Source organism: Mercenaria mercenaria, unplaced genomic scaffold, assembly GCF_021730395.1.
Source record: "Mercenaria mercenaria strain notata unplaced genomic scaffold, MADL_Memer_1 contig_3247, whole genome shotgun sequence".
In the NCBI taxonomy this organism is placed as follows: domain Eukaryota; kingdom Metazoa; phylum Mollusca; class Bivalvia; order Venerida; family Veneridae; genus Mercenaria; species Mercenaria mercenaria.
In genome coordinates, this window is record NW_026461369.1 from 38,985 (window position 1) to 57,994 (window position 19,010).

The 19,010-nt window shown below is 31.7% G+C and overlaps 1 protein-coding gene across 1 annotated transcript; it reads right to left on the bottom strand.

The window, feature by feature from the left end:
* Window positions 1–679: 679 nt before the first annotated feature.
* LOC128552870 (rootletin-like) lies at window positions 680–18,075 on the bottom strand. The gene is made up of 3 exons (XM_053533941.1): window positions 17,824–18,075; window positions 3,621–3,806; window positions 680–1,083 (listed from the first exon to the last, which is right to left on the bottom strand). Exons 1-3 carry the CDS (start codon window positions 17,884–17,886, stop codon window positions 970–972), a joined length of 363 nt encoding a protein of 120 aa, XP_053389916.1. The 5' UTR covers window positions 17,887–18,075; the 3' UTR covers window positions 680–969.
* Between the last annotated feature and the right edge of the window lie 935 nt (window positions 18,076–19,010).

The window sequence follows — 19,010 nt, forward strand, 5'->3', positions numbered from 1 at the left end:
GTTTATTAAGATCAATCAATAAATTACCATATTGTCCATTTGGTAAAACTTTATATGGATTGTGATATCTTATTCCTTTTCCAAATATATCTGATTCTTTAATCATATTTGATAAGCGTTTACCGTACTTTCTAAGATTTTTTCTGTCTAATTCTAACTCCGAAACATACTCGTCTGCAACCGTAGGTTCTGCATCTGAAAATTCTTTTTTTTTTCATCTGGTTCTTCTTTACTATATTTATTTATATTACGAGTACACTTCTTTTAATGCTTGGTAACCTCTTTTCTTGTTTTTATCCAATAGTCTTTATCTTTGCTTATTGCTAACTCTGATAATGTGGGTAATTTATATTCTGATAATACATCTTTATCGATATTTATATCTAAATTTGCCTCCAATTCTTTTTCTGATTCATCAGTTGTTTCGTCTGAGTATGACGGGTCAGATTCTTTTATTATATCAATTGTTGGAACCGGTTTTTCGGTTATTTCCATCTTTTCTCTTCCATAATCTTATAATTCTTTTAACTTCTCTGTATGTGTTAGTTATAGCAGTTAGATACAGACAAGTACATAGACATCATAGTGTTATGTATCATACAACATAGTTGTCCATTTAACTGAATTCTCATATAAAGAAGAGAGCTGAATTTAAAGTACTTTTCTTTATGTTGACTCTATTTAAAGAGGCCAATATTCAATTTTCAAAACGTTAATGAATTAATTTTCTATATTTTAAATCAGTTGCTACAAATGTTTGGACAATTATATCTAATAAATGAAAAGTAACATTGACATATTCGTATAATTTTACATTTATTTTTATTTCAAACTTGCCACTTTATATGAGAATGAGTGTTAAACAAACACAATGTCAGGAAGTATACAAAAAGGTTATGGCTTGAGTATATACACGAGATATGCTGGACGTTCATGCTGGCTGCGGTTAGGCCCAGAGTTTCCTGCCATCTAGGCCTGTGACCTAGCTGAGGTAGTTACCTTTTTCTCAGTGTCACGCTCCATAATCTCTTTGAATTTTAGGTTATCTTCATAATCCTCGCATTGTTTCTTGTATTGTAAAACCTGAAAAATTAATCACGCTGTAAATGATGAAACAGGAGGTAAAACACTAGGAATGGGAAACACATATATTACGGAGTCAAAGAAATTTTAAATGTATGAAAATATACAAGTAAAATTATAGTTCTGGCCATTTCACAGAGGGTAAGTTACTTCCCCTTGACCGATACAAACACGTGGTTGATGATTAAGTGTAAAATTCTCTTCACAAGTTAACAAACATTAATGTTTACCCATTTTACAAATGACTGTAAATATACTAAGGGAAGTAACTATTGTAAACTCTGGATTGGTATATTCCTTATGAAATTACTTATACAGTCTGAATTTTTTTTATTGTTAACTCAGCCATTTTCTATCAATTTCAACTATGACTGCACTTACAACTTAAAATCGTCTAAACTAATAACTTGCGAAATAATAATCCAAGAAAATTATAAAATGGTGCATACATTGTGTAGGTTTAAACTACAATAACCATGGCACAGTAAAAACCATTCGGCGTAAAGTAAAAGGTTATGATTGAGCATTATTTTTTTCAAATTTTGTTGAAAAAGGGGGGAAAAATTAAACGATGCTCAGTGACAATCAAGAGCATGCAAAACCAAAAGTCAGATTTATGATTTTCTTGATGCCATTCCATTGCTAGGCAGAACAGAAAGTTCATATTAGAGCCCTGTGGAAATCATTACCATGCTCATTCTTTGTGGTATATGAAGTAATGGTTGCTGAAAAACTTATTTCTGAGACATGATGCATGATTTTGTGACTATGAGAGACTGTGTACAATTAATAATGATCGATGATGTAAATTTTGTTGTGTGACGTCAAATAAATTCTTTACCTGTCACATAGCAAGGCGAGCAAAAAACTAAACACCATTAATATAATTTTTATAGTTTCTGAAAATAAAGTTCAGCAAAATTTTGAAACAAGAACCTTATTGCTACCTTTCAGCTAAGGTTTGAAAATCACAATTGGAAGTTCAACAAATTGAAATTTTTTGTGAACTATTCTACTCATGTACTCATGCTTAATTCTGAAAATTATTATTATCAGTTCTATTACATTAAATAAGGTTTAGCAGTAAAATTCTTAAAGAGTTTGTCTCTATGGCATGGCAAGATTCTGAAGGCCTCAAATAAACATCAGCCAAGTTGTGAGTGGGGGAGGGTGGGGGTGAGCGAATACATAGAAACATAAATTTCAGGTTGTCACTTAGATGTTCCACCACCTTAAAAGATGTATTATAATAAAATAAATAACTTTTATCAAATATATACTAGAAATAATATCATCTAAAACAGGGATTTGTCATTGAATAAAATCATTGTTTGGAGTTAAGATGCGAAGGAATTATATCACGAGGGTGCAGCCGGAGTGATAAAATTTCACGCATCTAAACAACACACAATGATTTTATTCACGCACAAATCACTGTTTGTGAAATATTTTTTGATTCTAACACGTTATTAACAGGATTATTATGTACGTTCTTGCCGATATCCATCAAATGTTTGCCTGATTTCTGTTGATTTCTTTTCCAGCGCGCCGCTATGCCATCTAAAGCCATGACGTAATAAGTGCGATGTCAGAAAGATGAATTGTTGAATAATAATACACAGTTTTCAGCCTTCTTTGTTTAATAGGGAAACAAATCGGGTCGTGTTAGAATTCACAATAACTTTAAAAAAAATGCATACATGATGTAACATAATATTCTATTGGCATTCTATACAAACTTTATAAACTTTTATGGAATCGAAAGTTGTTTTGGATCCGATGTCGATATATACATAACTTAAACCTAAGCTCATTTCATTTTTATGCATGATTTCTTTACAAGACTAGACATTTAATTCATTGTTTTGTTCTAAAAATTGAATTTCGATTATATTACAGAAAGAGTTAAACAATAGTGCACAATTACAATGTACATGAATATTTCATGTTTAAAAGAAGATTCTTAAATATTACAATAGTTTTATTGCTTGAAAGTAAGAATTAAACTAATAGACTTATAACCCCGTGACTAATATATGAAACTTGATATTGTATAACAATATCATTATAACCAAATCAATTTTTATGAGTAAAGGGACATAACTCTCAGCATTAAAAAAGCTGTAAACAAGAGCAAAATCCTACATTACCTTTTACCACGGTATGCAGATTTGTTCTGCTTCTTAAAGGGACTGACCTCCAGATTTGGGCTATGTGTTTCCGTAACATATATATAGTCTGCCAGTAATTAAGTTTCAAAGCATTCATAAGAAATACAGCATTAATTTCCAGATATCTAAAAAAATCTTCTTTTTTTTTGTTTTGGAACGATCTGGAGGGCAGTGCCTTTAAACTTTAAAATCTATTTTAATACTTTAAAAATAGCTATGAAACAAGCAGTAGATAATTTATGTAATTTAAAAGGGCAATATGGCTGTGTTCTAAATTCAGACAATAAAGTTTTTCCAATGTCATATTCTATTTTTTAAGCATTATTTAAAATAATTCTACTTATAGACTATAATGCAGTTTCTTACCTTTGCCTGTAATTTCTGGACTAGTTGTGCCTGACGAGCCTGCCCGTCCTGGTATGCCTGCAATTTGCGCTTGTTACTGGCGTGTTCTTCTTCAAGTTTCCGACGTAGGTCTATATTCTGCTGAAGGAGGGGTTTAGACGTCGAGTCGCCTGCCTCAAGACTATCGCCTTTCAAAGATTGCTCGAGCTGAAATTGATAAGGGAGGTTTTATTCATTTGTTCATAGCAACAACTTTGTCCATCAACAAGGGACTTAAAAGTCAGTTTTACTTACTATGTAACAGCCTTTTGCATGCAATAACTTTCTTATTAACTCTAACAGTGTTTATAGTATGCTAAAGCTAGTCTATGAGTGTTAAAACAATTGCTCAGAGTTTTCTACAAAGCAAATTTAATCCATTAGAAGGTAAAAGCATACACACACATAAATAAAATTATTACATGAACGAAAAAAATAATATAACAATTTCTCAGTAACTGGAAATCATTAAACAATTATAATGTAAGACTGCATTGTGATGAATTATGTACAAAAGATGGTAACATAATGAATTAAATGATTCTTATTCATTATGACAATATTATAATATTATTTCCTTTGGAAATTTCGAAAAATTGTAACTTCTTATACAAATTGAAGAATAAGCTATAATACAAGATAAAATTTTCATAATTCGTTTCTATTTATTCGCTAAAGCGCAAAATACCTTTCCTTACATTTATATCCTGTGGAATAAAGCACTAACTATACACTAATTTAGAATCTATGTATACATTTTAAATTTCAAAGCAACATACATATTGCTAAATCCTTGCTAATTGGGTTGAATAACCCCTCAAGAAATGATCTAAATAAATTTTCACATTACATTCATGTTCATTGTTCTGCAAGTCTTTCACAAGTCTGGCTACTTTTCTTAAGTCTTTATTTACTACACATGTTATGTCAATGCTTTTTCTATTAGTAATAAAAAAAATCAATTTATTGGATATAAATTTATTAAATTTCTTTTCCCTAATGTTATGCAAGATCTTAACACAAACATGGAAAAAGTAATAAAAGTCCTTAAACCTTAATTGAAGAATATTTAATAGATGTCTACATAATTATAGACAGCAAAATGTTCCTTTAATCATAGATGTTCATTTCAAAATTTAAAATCAATAGAAAACGCATCTTTTCCAAGTTTTACTTTCATTAAAATTCATTAAAATTATTTCCGACATCATTTAAATGGTTCATTACATTTTTTGTACAAAGTCCGATATTTCAAATTCTGCATTAAAACATAAAAATTTTATCAAACTGTGTGTTAAGTGCAAGTAATGAAATCTTGATGTTTCCCAATAATTGAAACTGGATTCATTCAAGGAGGAAAAAGCTGCAAGTTTTCAATACATTAATTTCTTTAAAAAGGGAATTTCAAATAACAAATTCTAAATTGCCAGGGGAAAAAATGTGCATCAAAACTCATGTCTGTGATATAAGTTCAGAGCTGTAAAATTATTTTATTTAAATTAGACAGTTTGACTTCAATCCAAAAACTGTTTACCTGCAGTGTCCTAGTCTAAAATTACATATCGCAAAGAAATCTTTTATAGTGCTAACACATGTCAAACTGCGACTATATACATTTTATTTGCCATCCTAAAGACTTTAAATCTATTGGGGGATTGTTTATGATCGGTTATTCGGGCATTGTGTACTCTGACAAACAACTGATCAGATATCAACCTCGTTATTTTTCAGCTTTATCAATCACAATACGCTATTAACATAACCTCGTACTGATAGGTGCTCCTCTCCAAAAACATTTAAACACTAAGTAAGTGTTTACAAAAACTAAAACAAATTGTCCAGCCTTTATTAAGTCCCTTTATTAATACTTCAGAACTACATGCCTGTAAATATTACCTCCCCTTATTTATATCTTAAAAGATTAGAACACATTGTATTTCTACATAACCCATTCATCCCAACAAAAACTCACCCCAGCTTTAATGGAACAGGTTATAAAATTCCATATTCCCATTTTGCTCTTAAAAATACATCAAACCATAATTCTGACTTACCTCTCTCCATCAATATATTTAATGAAATATATTTATCTCCTTTTATATAATATTTCCGAAAACTATTCCAATCTAAAAGTCAACTGTCCTTAAAAATATATAAATGAAAAAGCATTAAATAACTCTACAAAGCAAACTTAAAATGCAAATTCATTCACAATTCATGCAATGCCAAATCTAAATATAATATACAAAACTTTCCAAACAGTTTTACCCTGTATATTATTCTTATCTAACAGTACCAGCTTTGATGAAATGAGTTTAAGCTAACATTTATTTTAAGGTCTATTGAGTTCCAGCAATATTTGATATCCTGTATAACGTATGGAACATTTTAGCACTCTATTATTGGAGTTCTAGGGGTAAACATCTATAGTTGACCAATGGAAAAAGTGTCAACTCAGCAGTTTTAAACAAACTGTGAATAAAATCAATGGTGGTAGCGCTTTCAAAGTTTCATAACGGTATATTTTATATAAATTATGTTTGTAAATAAAAATGATATTCGAATATAAAGGCATTTTCATACTGGTAACATAAGATTGCTTCATTTTTCACAAGACTGTTTAAGCCTCTTGTCACTAATATTTTGTAATGAAGAGAAATTATTTTATTTGGCTTACATGCTTTAAAGCTGTTATAAGCAAGTCAGTGTCCTAAATGCTTTTTTTCTTTTTTTTTAATAAAAGTGTACTTCACACAAAGCAAGCCTATATAGGTAGTGGTGGGAAATGACAACTAGCAATTCCTGTACGATAACATATTCTTGTCTGCAATAATGTATTCTTGTCTCTTTTTTCAGCAATATTCTACTACTAACTTGGCTCACACAAGTACATGGCTTTCTGTTACTTGCAGGCAATGCCAAAAATCACAAACAGTGAATTACGTCATCAAACAGAAATTTCCAATTGTCATTACACGTCCACTGCCTTAAATATAATTACTACTGTCAAACAGTGATTCAAACATTTCAATGTAATGATATAACATGCAATTTGTTAGTAGTCACTACTTCAATGATATCATTCATGCTGATAAACATAACTAGTCGCTGTATTTGGAATATATTTTCGGCGTCTTGTTCTACGACTCACTCTACTTTCACTCGTAACGTCCTTCTCGCCATTCTTGTTATAAGACCATCTTGCCTGAAGCTGGTAGGTACGAGAGGTGATTGACAACCGACTAATTGATGAGTTACTTAGTTGATTCTCCATGTACTATTAAAAAGTGATCATCATTTTTTTATAAAAAAGCAAACTACACAATAATTATTATTTTCAGAAAATGAAGTGGCAGAACATTATTTTATCGTTTTGGCAAACATTCAAAGTTTGTTTAATTCATGTGCTTACAAAAAGACTTTTGTGTATACAACAATGACTAATGTAAACTCACAGACATTTATTAATTGACAAGTACATTTTTTAATCTTCTGAACAGGTGAAACTACGTATAATTACTCTGCTTAAATAACCAAGACAATTAATTTTATTTACTATCACTGATCATATCACCAGTAACAGTTAATTTCATCTTAGTATAATCATATCATTAGTGCTACTATCCAGGACTATACATTTTATCAATTATCAAAAATCATGATCATATCATTAACAACAGTCAATTTTTCTTGTTAAACTGCCAATTAAAGTTATATAAAACATTATTCTATCATTACTCTTTAACTAAAGTGACTATTTAGTTAACCAATCATCATATCATTAAACTGCAACTTAAAGTTGATATAAAAAAATCATTCTATCACTACAACAGGCTGCCAAAATTTCTCACAAATTTTATCTATCATATCATTACTCTGTCACTGGAAAAAAAAATCACTTTGCTACTGAATGTGCCTATATCCCTATGGAACCAAAGTGTTTACATTATTATTTCAAAATTGATACTCTATAAATGTTTGAACTAGAGAATTAGTAGCTCTTATTGTTAAATAATTACTCCAAAGTAAGCAAAATGAACCCAAAGGTACACAAAACTTAGCTAACGTCCAGTGGTTTATCACAGCTTAACTAAACATTTGTGTAATAATTTGATAACCAACCTTTTGCTACCTGGGAAAATTGTTTAATTTAATGAAATTCAATTGAAATCAATCAATATTACATAAACAATTCAGTATCCAATAAAATTACCAACAAATATTTGAAAAAGCTAAACAAAATTCCTTGCACTGTAACCAGTACTATCACTACTGACAAAAATTATCACAACAGAATACCAGTAATAGCTTTTGAATTGTTGCAAGACAAAAAAAATGTTGGCAAAAATCATCTGTGAAACCAAATTCCTCACAAAAATTTCTGATTTTTCAGTAACACATTAATTTATGACATGACCACACGCATGTAAATTAATTAAGATACACAACACGTCCAAAAACATTAAAAAAATCTTTACCTTTAATAGGCACACAAAATCTTGATAGGAAAATCTCCCCGAAAAATAATGTAAACTTTGAACTTATTTACAGCTCAACTTCCTCGAAAAAAAGGGCTGCGTTTGCAATTTAAAATTTCTATTAATGAGATATAGATCTGACAAACAGCCAGATTTGTCAACTTGACGTAACTAACTCAAAAAGAATGCCAAGCTTTACAAATCAATAATCAAAATCAATACAGTAATCTTTAAATCACAATACAAAATGAAAACTGCATTAAAATTGCTGAATGTATCCAAAATCCTACCAACAGACAAGAGGGCTGTTCATCGGACAAGAGACCTCTTTAAGCATACTTGGCTACTTAAAGGGGGAAAAAGGCATATAAATCTAAATGTTTTGATTTATGGCATCGTAAATCTTTTGGCTGTCGATTTTCAATTAAGGATTGTCCTGAACTTTTTTAACAAATGAAATAAAATAGTCTCTTAGAATTACTTTAATTATGTAAATACTATAATATTACGCTAAGTTTACCTTAACCCTGCGTAATGTCACTTAATAGTATGCCAACTTAAGATTCAAAGCTCCATACGCTCCAAGAGCACCACTTTACTAAGAAGGAAGGAACTATCATTCTTGAGCAAAGGGAAATAATTTTATGGCAAAGCTATAGGTATGATATGAAGGAAATTTTCTATGGGGAAGGTTAGAAGGAAAAATGTTTATGTTGGATTTTACGTCGCACCGACACATGATAGGTCATATGGCGACTTTCCAGCTTTAATGGTGGAGGAAGAACCCAGGTGTCCCATCATGCATTATGTCAAGAATCACTCGGCCATGGAGGCCCCCGTAGAAGGAAAAAGGCCCAGCATCTGAACCTTTTATGACTATAGAAAGTAAGATTAAATTTTTCAGGTCCTTGGTAAATCAACCTATTCAATATGCATATGTTTCACAGATTGTACATTGTATTCATTGAAACATAAGTTTATATGACTCAAGTGTTTAAAAGCAGCAATCAAATTAAAGCAAAGGTCTAGTCAGGCTCTCCTGACAAAACACAACTGCTTCAACAACATCATCTGCACCATCTGAATATGCTGTTTAACAACATTGTATATCTGCTTCCAATACAACATCAACAGAACAGACTGCTACAAAACACTGTTACAAAAAAAAAGAAACAGAAAAAAAAAAAAAAAGCGGACACTAACACTGTCAACTCTCTGTCTCACCAGTCCAGGTGGGGGTCGGTCATCCTCCGGATCTGCTACACCTATGCTATTTCCTGACCTCGGCGAAAGCAGATCGCTGTCTTTCAACTCTATTGCCGAGTCAGCTAGACCATCAGTTACATACTTGTCCATATTTTATCTTTTTTTCTTTACGATTTTATATGTTAATTTACTACTACTCTACAACAAGTTACATATAGCAGGGTAACAGTGCAGAGCAATCCTGAACTATTCCATCAAAATGGACTCTTTCCAGGTGAAATTGCCTAAGTCAATTGTCACGATTTAATTATCAAGTTATAAAACAGATTTGAAACAACTTGTAATTTATTTGCCCAATTAAGTTTTCTATTAGGTCAAAGAAAGGGAAAATTGAATCTGACCTAAAGTAAGCTGAAAGTCCGCAAAGTTGTTTCACCGACTAATCTGTCTCTATTTTCCTTTTTAATACCACACTTATTAACACTCTGATATTAATCCATAACTTAAGTCCACAGTCACTGGTTGCACTAGATGTTTTTCTGAAGTTCAAAATTTCAAGTTCCAAAAACAATCACTAAAAATCGCCTACTTCTTCCAAGTGTTCAGAAATGCTTACATATAATTTTTTAATTTCTTTTCCTGAAAGGCATAGTTTGATAAGAGACCACCTGTTTCACATAGATAAAACCTTATCACAGTTATATAACAATTTGATTGCAATTTCTAAAAAATGTCCTCAAATTTGCTGCTCAATGTCCCCCACCCGACCTACAAAAACAATCGGCAATGTGATCAAGCAAACCTATCTCGGTGTCGAGCAAACAATCCTACCTCCGCTCAATACAATACAATTCAATCATCAAACTCAATCTCTAAAACAGAAGATTCCATTGAAATGATATTGAAAAACCTTCAAATAAAGCCTGGTTGAACATTATTTTGTAGCAGATGGATGAATATCCTATTATAACGGCTTCTACATAAAAGATACCGTTTTCTTGCTCCAAACTGGCAATAAATTATTCAAACCAAGAGCAAGTACTTATACGAATGTATTCAGCTTTTGTCTTTGATATTTCTACATGTTATACTAAAAAATTTCTATCTTCTGTAAAACAATGATAACCCTGGATTGAGCTAAATGAACATTTTTATAAGTTAAACATTATCAGTTGCATTTTAAATATGAAGTTACGTTCATAATGCACTTAACTGGGGATCGAGATAGGGGGTGACAAGCCAAACTTTCTTATCAGTGCAAAAATGAAGTATAAAATCAATCGGGGGGACCCTTCGGGTCAACTCATCAAAGTTGTACTTAAGATAACAAATGGTTGCAGTTCAACCGTATTTGCTATAAATCGCATTTATAAATGTATACTTCACAGAGTAGCTATTCTCATAACAAACATTATCGAGAATGATATAAATTGGCCTGTCAAACAATAAGGACCTAGTGCAAACACTCGACGATGGGTAGAATTTCAGCTACCGTGTCCTCTGTACTAAACGTATATACATTTATATCTAATGTCAAAGCTAAATCAATAATAAATTCAAATATTTGTCTCATAAGGTAAACATTCCTTCATAGTAAAAATTGGAAAGCTGTGAAGTGAACATCAATTAACATGATCGATTAAAGCTTTAAGTTTACGCCTTTTTTTCTCTTATATTGGTAATATTTCTAGAAACTTGTCAAACAATACAAACAAGTGCCGGTCTTACTAGTTAAATGTCACATAATGTCTAAGTTTACAAGTTAATGATGTACATTACATCAAGATAAAAACTTCCAACCTTTAAACTGTAAAAAATATTTTCAGTGGAACCCTCCAAACCAAAACTTCTGCAAAATACAAACCCCTCTTATCCAAACTATTGTTCAGTCATTCCCTCACATAATCGCTAAAGTCTGAAACCCTCTTACTATTGTTCTGTCCTCTAAAATAATCCATCTAAATCTGAAAACCCTCTAAACCGAATGTTTCTTTTAGTCCCCAAATCTGCTGTGTAAAAGAGGTTCACAGTATACAACATTTCAGCAGATCGTCAACTTCCTGTAACTATCAAAATCTAATTCTAAATATTCAAAATTATAATTTTCTGATTATTAATTTTTCACTGTGTTAGTCTAAAAATTCCACAAAATACCCTGACTAGAAAAACCACAGCCAGTTTTAACAGATTTTCAGCTTGGTGACCATATTAACAATATACATGACTACTGACAAAAAAAGTAATGCCACATAATATTACTGTAACCATCAGTTTTCAATACATTGTGTGTAAGTAAATTAATTAAATAACAGGGTAAACAATGGATATAACAAAACAGATAATCATATAATCATTACATCACAGTATCTGATTATAACTTGTGAAAAAAAATGCACAAAATTCACACTGTTGGGAATATGTCAGTTTGACTGTCTTTGGATGCCATGTTAATATATCATACCTCATGAAAATGCTCAATGCAAATTTTCCCATCATATTCCCTAATAATTTCATATCACCCTCTCCAGATTGTATAATATACTAACATCATGCATATCTAACATAAAAGACACAAACAGCTAAGATTTTCTCTGTAATTATGTAATAATTTTGTCTTATAAATATAATTTCACACTTTTTAAAGGGAGGTAATCAGAAAAATAAAATCCAAACTAGCTGATTAAATATATATAAAAATCAGTAGTATGAGCAAACTATTACTTGAGACATGCAAAGTTAATAATGTAATGTATAATGCTCACAGCCTTATCTGGAAACGTAAGTTTTGCATCAGCTTTTTGAATTGGGGACGGCAAAACATAATTACGGTGCAGGAATCAAACTGAACAAATACTGTTGAAAACAAGAGCTGTCCGTAAGACAGCCAAGCTCGACTATTCGAAATATTGTCCCAGAAGCAGGAAAATATTACCCAAAAAGGTTAAATGTCAAAAGAGTTTTAAGTTCAAAAGGGGAAAAAGTTTGACCAAAATGCATATCAGTTATGGGACTTGCTGCTATCAACTAGTTTTATAACCCCGAAGGCACATGTGAAGTTTCAATCCAATATCTGCATTAGTTTTGGAAATAATAACTTGCATGTAAAACTTTAACCAGAATTTTCAAAGTCTAAAATTTGCCCAAAATACATGCCAGAGTTATGGGACTTAATCCAGTGAGGTTAGTAATTGATCTAGAAAAAGAAAAAATAAGTTTCAAATCTATATGCATTTTAGTAATAGCTGTATGTACTTGCATGCAAAACTTTAACCAGAATTTGCTAAGTCCAAAAGGAGGCATAATTTGGCCAAAATGAAGGTCAGAGTTATGGGACTTGCTGCTATCAACTAATTTTATAACCCCAAAGACACATGTGAAGTTTCAAATCAATATCTGCATTAGTTTTGGAGATAATAACTTGCATGTAAAACTTTAACCAAAATTTTCTAAGTCTAAAAGGGGGCATAATTTGCTCAAAAACATGTCAGAGTTATGGGACTTGACCCAGTGAGGTTGGTAATTGATCTAGAAAAAGAAAAAATAAGTTTCAAATCTATATGCCTTTTAGAAATAGCTGTATGTACTTGCACGCAAAACTTTAACCAGAATTTTCTAAGTCCAAAAGGGGGCATAATTTGGCCAAAATGAAGGTCAGAGTTATGGGACTTGCAGCTATCAACTAGTTTTATAACCCCGAAGAAACATGTGAAGTTTCAAATCAATATCTGCATCAGTTTTGGAGATAGTAACTTGCATGTAAAACTTTAACCAAAATTTTCTAAGTCCAAAAGGGGGCATAATTTGCTCAAAATACATGTCAGAGTTATGGGACTTGACCCAGAGAGGTTGGTAATTGACCTAGAAAAAGAAAAAATAAGTTTCAAAGCTATATGCCTTTAATTGATGGCTGTATGTACTTGCATGCAAAAACTTAACCAAGGTGTGACGCCGACGCCGACGCCGACGTCAGGGTGAGTAGAATAGCTAGACTATTCTTCGAATAGTCGAGCTAAAAAGCAATTCATTATTATAATAAGCCTTTAAGAAACTGGAGCAATACGGTCAAGATTCTATCTCATGTAAAAAAGGTGTCAAAATACCATTAAAGTCTATTCTAACATTTAAACAGATAATCTTATACCTTTAATAACAAAGTCCCCTGCATGTATGTTTTGGAATTTAAATACAATGAATGAAAGAATACATATGAGCCTCGTCATGGGAAAAACAACATAGTGGCTTAGCGACCAGCATGGATCCATGCTGTTCGCTAATGAATTCTCTAACTACAATAGGCTTTGAAAGCGAACAGCATGGATCCTGATCAGACTGCGCGGATGTTGGTTTTCTCATGGCACGACTCATATATAACTTTGATACAGTGCCATCTTTCCTGTTGAAAATCACACATGAGTGTATTAAAACCTGGATTTTACAAAAGATTATTCAATTACAGTTTTACGTCAGTCTTGTTATCAAATAATTTATTCTGAATTCAAATACCAGACATATTATAAACAAAAATGACCAAAATCATATATAATAGAGACAAATAGCAAATGCAAATTTACCAAAACTGGTAGTGAAAAGTTTAAAAGTACACTATAATTATAATGCTTTTAATTTCATGATAACTTAAACAGTCATAGCAATAAAGGGAGGTAATATAAACAATGCAGCAATAATAGTATGTTAATGAAACATACGCACATAATGACTAATATAACTGAGACAACAATTGATGAAAACGGTAAGTAACAAAAAAAATTAATTTACTTTATATTCGTAACAAAAAAATGAGAAAAGACAGAACAGAACAGAATTTTATTAAAGACTTGGTACATGGTACATGGTCATGAGCAAAGACATTATGACCCTTTAAGGTGTTAGCGACCACAAATGGAGATCACAGGTTCAATCACACCATAATCTTGCCTAATTATCAGTGATAAATACAGTTTATGTTGTAAATCTGAGTTTAGAAACCAGCCTCTGAATGCAACAATGCTATTGGTCAATTTCAAATTTGTGCTCGGAAACAGCCAATCAGATGTTGTAGTCACAAGACTGGTCCCAAAAATCAGCTTTATCTTGTACCCTTGTTTTCTGCAACAGGGATTGACAAATCCGGAATGACTTCTTTGTTTCTTGCATTTTTCTTTTCTGTAAAAAGAGAGTGGGGGTGGGCAGGGAGGAGGGTACTGCGGGGGTGTCAAATATGGGGACATATAATATACTGTTAAATGTTTTACTTATAATAAAATCAAAGTGCTGTATCTTATTTTCTCAACAAGGCTGTTTACTTGCAAGACGGTACATTTTTAATGTGACAGCATTCAATTACTGTTTCTGTGTGGTCAGAAAATTCAATTAAATCATGATTTATAATCAATTCTAGGTTTTTATTGATCTCAAATGAGAATTATTATACAAAGAAGCTATTTATTATTAATACAACTAATTTTCCTATATATTAACCACAATAATAAAATGACATTGATCATCAAGAGTAAGTATGAAGGGTTGTAATGTAGTTTCTAACAAAACATTAACTACATTAACTTAAAAACAATGTCTTCTAAACAAAAAAAAAACAGTAAGGTAAAAAAAATCTTTAAAGTGTTTTCACTATCTATGAAAAGCTTAAAGATGTTCCTCTATCTCAACTCAGGCATCATACTGAGAAGCTATTGATTAGGACTAAATATTTTGACAAATGTCTACAACATAGATGACATGAGCACCAAGCGGCTCACTCTGGCCATTAGTGTGGTCCGCAGCTGTTTGGCTGTTTTTTGTATATACTAAAATTCTATATTTGAATTGTACAGAACTGTTTGTAACCCAAGTATTGCAAACTTAAGCCATTAGTATTTAACTGTACTTAAAGGGTTGTAATGCTGTTATTTAAAATGTGGTTATGACAGAAACTGAGCAAGTTCAAGTGCTATATTGAAAGTAGGTAACTTTTCTTAACTATTATTATTCTCTAGTTGGATTATAAGTTGCTTTACCAACTTTTTATTACATAAAATTCAAATTATGGATCTATAAGAAATGTACCACGAAGGAACAACACTCAATACAATGTCTGGCTTCATTAACCTTTAGCCTGCTAAATTTCTAAAATGGACTGGTCCATCATTCAGTTTTGCCAGTACCATTTATTATTTGAAAGGGTGTTTACTGAAAATTTACTGATTGGAATAGCAAACAGTGCAGACCATGATCAGCCTACATGGATGTGCAGACTGATCTTGGTCTGCGCTGGTTGCAAAGGCAGAAGCACTTGCCGCCAGCAGGCTTAAGATTTAATAATACAATAAACATACAGGGTAGCTTATTTTTTTCTGAAGAGTTAATCAATATCTCCTACAATAATAGTGGTTTTCATTTTGACAGTTTAATTCTCAACTAATAAGTTTTTAATAGGTTAATAACATGTAAAGTATTGACCATACAACAGTTAATCATGTCAACCCTTTGTTAATATCATTCATGTTTTGTATGAACTCAATGGACGAAAAGAATAATTTCTGAAAGCTGAAGGGTTAAACATATAGTCATCCCTGTAAAACAGAGTTGGCTCGTTAATTTTCGATTTGAAATATTAAATAATAAATCGTCATTTTGCCAAAAAAATAAATATATACATACATAAATTGGTATTGAATTCTGCTTTTTTTCACTCTGAAATTTTATTCAGATGTCATTTTTTTACTGGCTTAATTTTCAATAAGTTCTTAAATGCACTATTAAATCAATGCCATTTGCTACCAAAAATCATCTTTCTTTTTAATTCTGCAAATATCTCAGTCAAGAAATCATTATCTCCCTTAATCTATAGTAAATAAAAGAGCAAAATTTTTTTTGAAAGTAAATTTTAACTAAGAACATTTCTTTTCCCTTTAACCAAAATTTATCTAAAGACAAGAGCTGTCAGTGGACAGTGCGTTCGACTATTCTCAGTGCTTGATAGCATAATATAAGCAATGAGTAAAACTTTAACATTACTATAAGCATATTCTAAGTCGAAAAGGGGCCATAATTCAATCAAAATGCTTGATAAAGTTGCCTCCCCCTTTTTACAGACTGGGTTCATGATGGTAAACAAGTATGCAAAATATGAAAGCAATATCTCAATGGACTTTGAAAATATTTGGTGTGGTACGCAAACTTTAACATTATTCTAAGTCGAAAAGGGGCCATACTACAATCAAAATGCTTGACAGAATTGCCTCCTCCTTTTTACAGACTGGGGTCATGATGGTAAATAAGTGTGCAAAATATGAAAGCAATATCACAATGGACTTTGAAAATATTTGGGGTGGTACACAAACTTTAACATTATTCTAAGTCGAAAGGGGGCCATAATTGAGTCAAAATGCTTGATAGAGTTGCCTTCTCCTTTTTACAGACTGGGGTCATGATGGTAAACAAGTATGCAAAATATGAAAGCAATATCTCAATGGACTTTGGACATATTTGGGGTGGTACGCAAACTTTAACATTTATGTGACGTTCATGCTTACGCTAACGCTAACGCTCACGCCGGGGCAAGTAGGATAGCCCCCCTATTCTTCGATAGTCGAGCCAAAAAACAAAACATAGAAAAACAGAACTCCTGGAAAATCTACAATATCCTCGTGACTAAATTTTGTCCGGGACTTATTTCAATACTCTATTTCTGAATCAGTTAATCTTTAGTCAGTGCTGGCGGCAAATGATTCTGCCTTTGTGACCAGTGCATTCAGTCAGTAAATTTTTAATGAAGACCCCTTTGAATAATAAGTGGTACTGCCCAGATTGAATGATGGACCAGTCCATAATAGAAATTTAGCAGGGTAAGGGCTAATATGCCATGTTTTAGCTTTTCCCTCAAGTAAATGACAATTTTCCCAATAAAAATCAAATTGAAAGCTACGTTTGTTAAAATATTCTCATATTTTCGCTTACTTAACAGAAATAATAGAATATCGTCAATGAATTTCACTGTGAGTGTCATTTCCATTCCATATCTTCCGAAGACGTTTACAAAGTCATGTTCAGGGACAGTAATTCTTTTAATCCAAAAGTTTTGTCTTATCTTTTAAGCATTTCATTGTAGACCATGAATGAATACCATTATTCAAAGAGTCAAGGTTCAAAATTCAAAGAACCTTATATTTATGAAATGCAATTTATCCAACAAAACATATTTTTAGTAATCCATATCTCATTTCTTGCATAAAAAAATCATGCTTTCAAAAATGCAAAATATTCATATTTCCTAATTAAAATGCAGCAAAATAAATTGAATTATATGCTAAGATTCGAGACTAGATCTATATATAAAAAAAAAAAGATACCTGGACACATTTTGGCACTTGAATAAAAGAATAATTCACAATTTTTTAATTTTTAACACTCATAATACATGTAGTTCTTAAAATTGTTTAAGTTACCTAAAATAATACGTTAAAGTCTCAAACACTGCCAAAATGAATTCAGATGACACATACCTCTGATAGGGGAACCCTTCTCTGAAAGCGCCTGACCTTTGGGAAGCTGTGTCTGTAATTCATTTTGAGAACACTTCAAAAACTTCCTAAGAATGCACCTGATTTAAATATTTCGAAAAATAATCCCAAAATTCCTGGATCAGCCCGCCCCAAAGCGACCGAAAGTCAAGAGCAAAACTATATAGTAATTCAACAAGGCACTGCTTAAAAAGAACAATAGGCTTAAAAAATAATTTAAAATACAAAACGATTAAATTGAATCATTGAAGCGTACGGCTTGAAAACAATAGACTGACAAGAGAACTTTTCGTGTCCTTTTAATCCGTACAATTTACTGCAGTGTATCTTTTTACACGCAAATATATTCCATTAATTTTTTATGGCAATACCACAAACATTTTTTCTGCTGATTCACAATATAATATATAAAGCCAGAATACAGAAGATAATTTATTCAATATTTTGTGCATAATTGGCTCTACATGATTTATGTTTTTTAACATAAATATTATATATTTTTACCTTTTCTTATGCTTCATAACAGAACACTTACTTCACAAAAAAAAGCTGAAAAAGTCTCTAGAGAGGTTGGGTTTTGCTGAGTCATCAAAATTTAGTACCTTGTAATTACTAGTCCTTCTTTTAATTGAATGAAAAAAAAAACACGTACTGGGTGAAATCATGTTAAATTACATAAGCAATAACACTATTTACTGAATTTATTCTAGAAAAATAATTTTATGCCTTTGGTTCAAAATTACATAAAAACAGTTTGGACACCAGTCTACTATCAGAAGCAGCTGACTGGCTGATTTTTTAAAATACAGTTTTCAAACTGACCAATGGCTACGTTCAGAGACTGGTCAACATGTTTTGACCCTTATCCTGCTAAATTACTATAATGAACTTCTCCATCTTTTAATTCGGACAGTACAATTAACTGTCAATAGGGGTGCTTACCCAAAGAGGGCACCGACTGAATGGCAAACAGCTGTGCAGATCATGATCATTGTCACAAAGGCAAAATCAATTCTGTCCAGCATGATAAGGGTTAATAACCTTGGAGTTAAGTAAACTTAACACAGAGTGTTCCAGTGGTAGCACTATCTGAACACGAAACCAGCAGTCAAAGTTTGAGCTCCTGCTTCTCCAACTAAAAATTACTAAAATTTGGGATCAGAGTACCG